The sequence below is a fragment of the Spea bombifrons genome, chromosome 1 (genome assembly GCF_027358695.1).
Source record: "Spea bombifrons isolate aSpeBom1 chromosome 1, aSpeBom1.2.pri, whole genome shotgun sequence".
Classification (NCBI taxonomy): Eukaryota; Metazoa; Chordata; class Amphibia; order Anura; family Pelobatidae; genus Spea; species Spea bombifrons.
The window spans coordinates 91,301,120-91,311,726 of record NC_071087.1 but is presented as its reverse complement, the minus strand read 5'-3'; the positions used below and the strand labels follow the sequence as shown (position 1 = coordinate 91,311,726).

Below are 10,607 nucleotides of genomic sequence, written 5' to 3'. Positions count from 1 at the left end.
TAGCAGACTTACCTGATTGGTCGTAGCCTGAGCAAACCCACTGTTGCGAACCTGTGGTGCCTGTGAGCTCTTGTTTAATTTGAGAGACAATCAGTCACCGTCAAAGAGGAGCCAGCTCTACAGCAGGTATATACATCTTTCCTGTTTTATCCATCTGCATCCAGGAAGAGTGGGAGGGCTTTAGGTCACAGAATATGCTCTGATTGGCTGTCCAGCCTCCTTCTTCGCCTGTCTCACTGTTCTTTCTTTCCTTCTATGTTACGGGTCCTGTGCAACGCCTTATAAGCTCCTCTAAACTGACCTACAGTTACTAAGTGACTATTTTGTTCACCTCTGTTTTGTGTGGTATATGTACGATTATGTTGTGCCCTATATTATATTTTTGCGTATTGTCCTGATATGAATGCGACAGTGTTGACCAGTTTTATACTTTTTTCATTTAATTACATTTTTTTTTTAATTGTAGCTTATGACCCAGTATAAAACATTACAAGCAAAATTATAATTGTAATTATGGTAACAATGTAGGTAAAATTTTATTTATATTTGCTTGATTTGCTACTTCCTCAAAAATGCTACCCCATCATTGTACGACTTTTTCAGTTAATATAAAAAAAAAATACAAAACAAATAGTAAAGTCTTGATCAAGTCAGACGGTTTTGCTACCATGAACCTCCTTGATTATCCAAGAGGTTTTCTTCCTGTGTGTGCTTTTAGTCCACTTTTACTACTAGGAGAGTTCTGTACTGCTACGGACACTTAGGAACCACCATTTAGAATCTTAATTGAAAAGAAGCACACATGATAATTAATATTGTCACTGACATGCAAGAAAATAAACCCAGGGTAGCCTCAAAGTCCTCTTCCCACAAGGATTGCAAGGGACACTGAACCAACAAGACATGTTTATGCTCAATGAAAACAGAAAATATTACTTACAAAAGGTATTTATAGAACATATACATACAGTTTGTTTAATAATAACACATATTGTACCATGTGGAATGTGCACCAGTTAGTTTTCTAGACTGTTTTAGATTCTAAACACTTCAATATCAACATCAACAAATGAAAACGTAGAAAACAGAAGATAAGACAATTAAACAAGTGATTTTCAACTTTACGTTTTTCCTCAGTCATGATTGCACATTAAAAAGTAGGCTAGACAATGTAATGCTTCAAGTATGTTTCATGCCAATCATCCTATAGAGTCATAACATTACTGAAAAGTACACTTGTTCATCTAGAAGTAGAGTACTTCTAGAGAAAAAAAAAGTCAAAACAAGTAAAAAAAAAATACAAATAATAATACTAATATAAAACTCTTTGGGTTTAGAGACATGGCAAAACAAATCATTTTACACAAATAAATGATCCCAGGCTTCAGCAATGCAAATGGTTAGGAAAAGATGCAAAATTATATACAGTTTAGAAGTTACAGAGATATGAATGGGGTAAAAGTGGAAGCAAAAGGAGGAATACCAGCAGAATGTATATTTTTGATGATCGGACCAGGTTTGTATTTGCCTTCAAAGCTGTTTTAGGAAACCAAGAATATTAACAGTGCAATTCAATCTAATGCAAAATAATCACATGGCAGAGATTGTGTTTTTGCAATAGGTAGGGACTGTAATAAGACACTCTAGAAGAAAACGTGAATAATTTGTTCTTTTAAGGACCATTTCCATAACATTTATATTTATTCCTTATCTAAGGCTTGGCTAGGCTGTAATAATGTCTTTTTTTCTTCTAATGTTCCCACTTTTGCCTTCATTAATTCATAGGATCTATACAAACTTGAACACTGCTAATATGAGGTAATGAATTATTTGTCTGCTTGGTGTAAGGATCAAGAGTTTTCAAGTCTTTTAAGGATCCAGTGAAAGTATTCAGAAAATCATAACTTGATAAATATGGCTTTAAATTAAAAACGCACGTGCATGTATACACACATGCAGATGTAAAGTCGCAGCTAGTAGCAGCTAAATTCCCACAACCAACTCCTGTACCCCAGCCTGGAAGACAACAGAATTAAAGATAAAACATAACAAAACCATACAGCTAAATAAAAGAAAGGGTATTACGTTTCAGGATGTGGGGTTTTGTTACAGTTTGGAAATAGTTTGCATCATCTCTTAGCCCTTTACCAGCGTGCAGCCCATAACGTTTCATGATTCAGCCCAGTCTAAGTATGGAGGCACATTTGTGCATCTATTATAGCTAACCTATCACTGCAGAAGCATGAGAATCTGTGTCACCATCCTACTAGGGCTGTTTTTTTTATTGTTTGAATATAGACTTTTAACTGGTGTTAAGGTAAGTGATGACACAAGCCATTAAATTTAAACATAGTTCTAAAATTTGAATATACTTGCCCATTTGAAGATACTCCCCTAGCCTAATCAGGTTTGCTGTTTGAGTTTAAAAAAGGCACCTAGATCAGTAATTAATTTGGGTAATTTTCAGTCAAACCTTAATTGTAAGGCTTACCAAACTCAAGAATAAAAGTAACTGGTTTACCTGTGGGACCATCACTGGGTACCAGAGAAGCCCCCACACATCGGCATTGTTTAGAATATATTGGTACACATTCTGCATGCATAACCCTCTGATGCCGTGGCCCCTGGCAGTGCCCTGTGTTTGGAAATGGGTCCAAGGCAGTAGCCCAGGATGCATATGATAAATAAGTCAGCTATTAAATTGTACGACAAGTGAAAACATCATTTCATTGTGTATCAGACAAACGATAGGACACAAATTTCATTTAAGTACGTTTTATAGGTTTTAAGCATAGAAAAAATCTTTGTAAACAAAACAATGGATTCCTGAAGTTACTTCAAAAACCAATTGATCCCAATAGATTACTGTATAAGAATTTTCAAGGAAAAAAAACTATGTCCAGAGTAGAAAAAACCTTTCATCATTAGTGAACTAAAAACAAATAAGTGTACATACAGGGAAAAAAATACTAAGGTTGAATGCCATTTTGTCCATGGTAACAATAATTAACACAACTGTCGGCCTAGGACAGTGGAAACATAATAAATAGTCCCAAAGCAAGACATTTCTACACCATTCCTTTAGATAAGAATGGAGGTGTGCAGGGTCCTTTTCAAGGAGCTATAGGTTGCCCTTTAAATTGTTCCTATATAGACAGATAGATATGATAGAGCGAAAGAAAAAAAGAGACAGAGAAAGGAAAAGAGAGAAAGAAAAAAGGAAGAGAAAGAGAAAAACATTGAAATGATACAAGCACTTGGAGTAGACAAACAATGCCAGATTCAAAACAGCTCAACAACTATTCCTTAGTTAAGATATGATACTGGTTTATCTAGCATGGCTACAGGTCACATAATGCTATTTGGTGCATTTATTTGTTGCTGTCAAAAGAAGGTCCACATGATTTCATAGAAAGAAATAACCCTGATATTACAAACAAGGCTGAGATGGAGCTTGGTCCTCTTCTGGGAAATTCCTATTTGTGTCTACGCTTCTTAAAAACAGTGGAAACAGAAACCGAGCGTGTGTTGCTCGATTACAGAAATGTTCCGCAAGGTTATACTCCTTAGGCTTACGAGTGGCAGAGGTGCTCGAAAAACAGAGCATGTAATTGGGATGCACATGGTGGCTTTTAGCATCTGGTAGTGTCACTCCCACAATGGCATTTGGAATCTAGGTATGTAGTAATAAATAAATCAGTCACATAATAAGGCAGTGTGTGTGTCTGACATGTGCATCCTTTGTGGACTCAAAGCCACCAAGAGACACACACCATACAGAACACATTAAAGTAACAAGAACATGTTTTGTATGTCATATTTTTCAAGGCTTTCCAGGTTTAATCTCCAAGAATATATACTTAACGAGAAGGATAATCCTTCTCTTGTCATGATTATTTTTATGTCACTGAGCCCAAGAAACACCAAAAAAGAAGAAAATCAACGAAAGATGTTTTCATTATCCTTCTCTTGAGAACTTGGTTCTGATCATTTTATTTTGAACAATCATGAACAGTTAAGTTGCATGTTTCCTGTCCTCAAAGAGTCCAAGCAAGGCAGGCATAGGTGATAACTTCATGATGCTCCAGATGTTTCCAGATAACTCTGTAGTTTACGAACTGTAGTTTTGTCCAAAGAGCATAAGTCGAAGTCAAAGGTTGTATTTGTGATATGGAAATGTCCAGTTTCCTCTATAAGGTTTACTATCTGAAAATGACATAGAACAAATAAAAATCTTACAAAGGAATAACCGACTTAAAGGTTCTTTGTTATATGTATTTAAGAAGTACCCATATGATAGTAGGACATGTGACTTTTTTACATTGTTGTATGCATGCTCCAAATTAGCATGGAGCACGACCATAACAATGAATACAACAGTATAGTGGCGTTTCACAAACGGGACAAAAGGGTGTTGCCTTTGTAGTAAACTAAAAGGCTGCGCTCCTCATGGTCTACATTTACCAAACGGTTACGATTACAAGAACTAAACCGTTCTCCTTACACATGTCATAGAAGGAGCGGCTTCACACAGACCCTTCATAGATGTCATTCTACACTTGAAATATATCAATCTACATACTTACTATACAGGCCTAGCATTGCACACAGAGTCATTAGCTATTTTATCACTCTACATAAAATAATCTAAGATAATAACAGTTAATGCAACAAGAGAGCAAGTTCTAACAATAATGTTTCTAATAGTCGCCAAGGTAGGTTCATATAGCAATTAACAAGCAATGCTGTTATAAAGCTGCCAGGGTTACTATGTGATCATTTGTTAATAAAGGGAACTTTTTTTCTGAGGGTCTGTACAAATTAAGAATATACGTGGAAATTTAGGAAAGGCGCAATTTTTACCTGCTGAAGTACGTGTCTCTCCCTTAGAGTCATTAATCGTCTGTGCAGTTCAACTAATTCATCTAAGTACGCCTAATGAAAAAATAAAATAAAAATTAACACCTACAGCTTAGCAGTTCATTTCTTGGTTGATCATGTTCTGAATGAGCTTAACTTCCAGGACTTCATTATTTACACTGAATATTTGGCTCCAGGAGGGGGTACTCAGCAGTGTCACATAACGTAACATCATGTGAGCCCACCTTGGGAGCGTAGAGAGGGAGATGCAGATGCTGTGGTTCCATATGGTGCCACATTTCTGTTACCAACCAGGTTGTGTGTATAATCTAAAGCCCACTCTGGAAAAATCACTTCTAGGCCTACATTACAAATCAGTACTTTACCATCATTATGGGATCTACAAGCAGCCTCTGTAGCAGATCATATTAGCGAGCGGGATTATTCTATGATGTGGTATCTGTTTTTTTTTTTCTTTTTTTAACTTTAAAATGCATATAATATAACATTTTATCAGTTTAAAATATATCCTTTCTGAATAAGCAGTGCTGGTATACTCATTTGGCCAGTAGGTTAGGCAAGATCTTATCACCATAGCAACCAAAGAATTGGTTCATTTGACAGGAATATTTACTGTATCTTACCTGCTCTTGTCTCTACACTTTTCATATCTTTAACCTTTCCCTTGCTACTAGAACTGTCTAATCCTCCTTCAAGCATGCTATCATAACTCCAATCTTAAAAAAAGCCTTTCCTGGACCTGACTGATCTTTTCAAGTACAGTCTAATCTCTCTACTTCTTAAATGGATGTCTGCCCAATTCCTTAAACTCAATCTCTCCAAAACTTCTTATCTTCCCTCCAATGCTAACATTCCCTCAGCAGTTTCCCTTAATGTCAATGGTACAATCTCCCCCTCCCTTCACGCTCACTGCCATGGTGTCACCTTTGGCTCCGACCTTTTATTCATCCCTACATTCATTCTGTCTCCAAAAAAAAAAGTGCCATCTCCATCTTAAAAACATAGCCCGCATTCGTCCCTTCCTAACACAGAATGCCACTAAGACTCTTGTTCACACTCTCGTTATCTCTTGCCCTATATCTATTGTAACCATTTTAGCTGGTCTCCTTCATATCCCTCTACATTCTACCATGAATGCTGCTGTCAGACTAATCTTCCCCACCCATCACTTTACTAACACTTCTTCCCTTGGTCAGTCTCTTCACTGGCTGCCTGTGCGCTTCAGGATTCCTGACTCTTACTTACAAAGACCTTCATAGCGATCCCCCTACCTACATCTCCACACTCATCTCGAAATACAATCCTATCCTGTCTCTCTACCTGTCCTGTACTCTAAATTCTACTTATCACGCACGCCTGCAAGATTTCTCAAGGGCTGTCCATATTCCCTAGAATGCCCTCCCCCAGCCTATCCGTCTTTCCCCCTGTCTTCAGTCCTTCAAAAAATCCTCAAGACCCATTTCTTAAAAGACGCCTATGAAGTTACGTGTTGCGCCCTTCCCCCCATTTTCCTTAACTCGCCTATTTATAGTACATCTCCTGTCTTCGGACAATACGTATATCAATCTGGCTAGTCCATCCCTAACAGTGGCACATTTGCTGCTTGTGTAACATATGCCAACTCCCTCTAGATTGTAAGGTCATTTGAGCATGTCCCTCATTAATTTTTGTTTCTGTAAGTTGAATTGTTATGTTATATATACTACTTGTTATGTCTGCACAGTGCTGCAGAATATGATGGTGCTATATAAAAAAATATTGTGTACACATTAAAGTCGGTTTACCAGTCTCTTAGTTTTCTCCAGGGAACATTCCATGTAGAATCTCCCAGTATTCTCTTAACTCTGGGGCATGTAGGTAGGACACAGGCAGGGAAAGGGGGATGCCACATGATGCAGACTGATAATTAAGAGAAAGCTCACCATTCATCTCTGTAATTGGAGTCAGCCCACGGGATTCGGGCAAAACAATAGCTGCATCATCACTATGGATGTTTTAAATACCTTGGCAGTAAAATAATATAGCTGTACACTAAAGACCCAATAAAATGTATCACCATGCCTGATAATGTGGCCTTCAATGTCTAGATGAATGATATTTAATATTTACCTTATCACAGTCTCCATTCTTTATTTGCTTGTCAGACTTGTTCTGTTTGATTGGACTTTTTACCTCCAGTATCTGGGAAGCAGAAAAAAAAAATGGCGGACATGACAACATTTCTAAACGAACACATTAAAGTAAAATCCCACAGGCAAGAGGTCTGCTTTCTAACCCATTTTTTTTCTAATTAACCCCCCCCAACAAAACCCACCACATATTTTTCAGGTTTGCAGCTTGCAAGTTCTGAGAGACCCACAGTTGTCTATGACCTTACTGATAAACAAGGTTTTAAGAAGTTACCATTTCAGACAAAAACTTTTAATGATACCAAGACACAAGAATAAATTAACATGTTACTGTGGTTGTAGCTACCTATGAATCCTACATGACAGACCAGTACTTGACAAGTACTATAAAGGAGTGTGTATAATTTATATCCTCCAAAACCCAGTTCTGCCTGTGTCAAGCTAGCATGCCTAAAAGTAAACTGGTAATGGCAAATTACCTAACTTCTTGTCTTAATTTGACTACATTGGTAATAAGGTGTTATCTGTGTCCCTGAAATTCCTCAAAGGGGGATTCCATTGTCTGAATGTTTGCAGGTAACACACAGAAAGGAGGTGTATAATTGCACAGGATTGGGCACTCTGGTGTATTACATATACACCAACAAAGTAAAGTTTTGCGCTGTAAATTGTACAGAGAAAACACTCTCAGGCCCAAAACTTCAATAATTGTACATTGTAAATTTCCTAGTCTGGGCTCTGGTGGGACTGATAAAAAGCTCTTGACCTCTCCTCTCTTGCTCCTTATGGTTTCTACCAACCTCACTAAATTTATAGCCCTACTTTAAGGAGATAAGCCATATCTGGTCAAATCAGGTCAGCTGTTACTGGGGAGCCATCATTACTCATATTTGCTTATGTGCTCAAATAGTATTGTGTTGGAGTTTTATTTAGAATTGTATTTTCTAGATGAAAACATTGCATTAGCCAGATCTATAAATTTCAAAGATAAGTAATAATAAGTCAAATAAAAGATTATTTATTTTTGAAGAGCCCTTGCTGTTGTATAATGCCTTTATATAGGTTTCCTCTAGATGCAGTTCCAGAGGCTCCACAGAATATCCTAGTATTCCCTGCATATTTAGTAAAATAATCTGGTATCCACCCACCCACAGGCCTTCTTGTAAGGCTGTTCAATATTGAATTAAAATCCTCTTCATTCAAAATTTTTCAACTGGAGAATTCATATGGACTACTGTAAGCATTGGCCAATAAATGTTTGAGTCCAGAAAGTCTCAGATAAAGCCAAAGGGTCAGTTCACATGCAGTTTGTCTGAGAGGATGTTTGTGACAACTATTCTGGCCTCTCTCAGCACACAGGAATAACTGAGAAAGCAAATCTGGTAAAGATGATACCTTCATTGGCTAACCGACGTATAATGGTTTGCAAGCTTTCAAGACTATCTAGGTCTCTTCTTCAGGCATATTATTGGTATGGTACGTCTGAAGAAGAGACCTATATAGTCTTGAAAGCTTGCAAACCATTATACGTCAGTTAGCCAATAAAGGTATCATCTTTTTATCTCTGATCATTTGCTTGATAAAAACAGAATGCTCAGTTTAGCATTGGGATATCTTGCTAGTAACTTTAATTTGAATTCCTGGTAAGAACTGATAAATTGTATACTTGTTTGAGCAGGGGCCTCCTCCCCTTCTGTCCGTAAACCTCAATTATTATATGATGTACTACTTAATATGTCGCGTTTACCTATTGTATAACACAGAGGAACACAACGGTGCCTTATGAAAAAAGTCAACAAAGAATAATATATGTGGTTGATCTATAAAGTAAAAAAGTAAACGGAATTTGTAGGACTCATAAAATAATCTTTTTGATTGGATTGGACTGCCCACCATCGTCAGCGGGACCTCTTACCCACATTTCCCAAGGTAGCCCTAGCCAGAGAGTCCCCAGGTATGCATGTGACAGATTTGCTGAGCATGCCCAGCAATTGCCTTGCATGAGCTATGGACACAAGTAAATACTGTTGCAGGGAATGTCATCGTAACAGCGACAGCCCAAAGGAAAATGTAATTGGCTCTGTAGCAAGTATACATAAGAATAACCGGCTCAATGGCTAAAGCTCAGTGGAAAGTGCCGACATCACCAAATCATTGCATTTGAAATCACTGACTTTGCTATGCATTATGAAGGACCAACCCCAGGGACCTTCTCCTACAAAATGCATAGATAAATCAGTGAGGAAGTCAAACTAATTCAACAATTTATTGTTTAGCTCATAACTTAAATGAAATAAAACCATGTTTTGGCCAACCAGGAAATATGGCATTTGATGTCTTTCTTCTTGAATAACTGTACAAGCCATGGAAAGGAAAGAGGTCTAAATCGAAATCTGAAAGCTAGGAGTCTGCCTTGAGCATCTGAACAGTACCACTGTCACAATATGCAATCTATTCAAACTGGATGGACTAAAAATAATCAATTTTAATTGAGAGTTCTGGAGAAAAAAAAATACTGGCTAAAAACAGTGAGATAAGTTAAATTTGTATTTCCCTACTCAATACAATGTCCTTTTCTGTTCATCCTGCTGGAATTCCCAACTTGAAAGATACATGTTGCAGTGATCACCATAAATATAAACTCTATTTCAATGTTTTTAATGTATGCGTTACTCATGCCTGGTTTGAGCTGGCAAACCATCAATTGATCCAACACAGGTTTGGTGAAATGCTGTGTGAAGACAAAAGGAGTATCTGAACAATATGGACTAACACTTCAAAGGGACTTAAAGGTTCAGCATGCCAGCTTTTCATGGCAGAATAACTCCTATGTTTAAGATTATAACTGATCCTTTTTTCCTTTAAGGACAGTGTGCATATAAAATGAGCTTTTGTTTGCCATAACATTTTTTACACAGATGGCAATGTAGTGCTGTAAATCACATTCAGGTCTCACCAACCTCTTCAGAACCATATTCATATAATGGATAATCATCTGCCTTTGCTTTTATGGCTGCAGGTTAAACCTGCTGCTCTACAGGCAATTATATTTCTTTACAAGGGGTCATAACAGGTTAACATTATTATAAGGAATCGGATTCCATAACAGACCTTTTATTCAGGCTTTTATTCCCTAGGGATGACCATTTAGCTGATCTAATACAATACTGTATCTGTGAAGGAACTGGTTTATTTTTTTTTTAATTTTCTCTTTGATAATGTCAATGTCACTGACCAAAGAAAAAAATAAAATAAAATTAGGCGTAAATTGCATGCCCGTCTCATAAGAAGTCAGTGACGTACGTCTTAATGTGAAATGTGTTGTGTCGCACCAATGGGCTTCTACTACAGTTATGCCCCCTAAAACAAAGTTGTCAGGTAAGTGTATGTGTGTGGGAGAGATGGGCCCTTTGTGAATGACCGTGTGTCGCCTAGGCAGAGACAAGATACTACAAATACAGTCATAAGAACCGATTCTGGCGAAATATGCTTGGCATCGTACATACTGTTCCATTGGTTTCCAAGTTGAACTATGGATTCCACATAACCCAGAGAATCCTTCTGGTGTGAAAAGGAAACACCAGGTTTTACAAGATC

At 37.4% G+C, this 10,607-nt stretch overlaps 1 protein-coding gene across 2 annotated transcripts in view; it reads right to left on the bottom strand.

Moving 5' to 3' along the window:
• Positions 1–3,952: 3,952 nt before the first annotated feature.
• MLLT3 (MLLT3 super elongation complex subunit) overlaps positions 3,953–10,607 on the bottom strand; it is an 81,218-nt gene continuing 74,563 nt past the window's right edge. For both annotated transcript variants that reach the window (XM_053465888.1, XM_053465889.1), the window contains exons 10-12: positions 6,991–7,062; positions 4,864–4,935; positions 3,953–4,206 (exon numbers count right to left, since the gene is read on the bottom strand). In XM_053465888.1, coding sequence (XP_053321863.1) covers positions 4,075–4,206; positions 4,864–4,935; positions 6,991–7,062 — 276 coding nt within the window. In that variant the 3' untranslated portion in view covers positions 3,953–4,074. The remainder of the gene's footprint in view (positions 4,207–4,863; positions 4,936–6,990; positions 7,063–10,607) is intronic.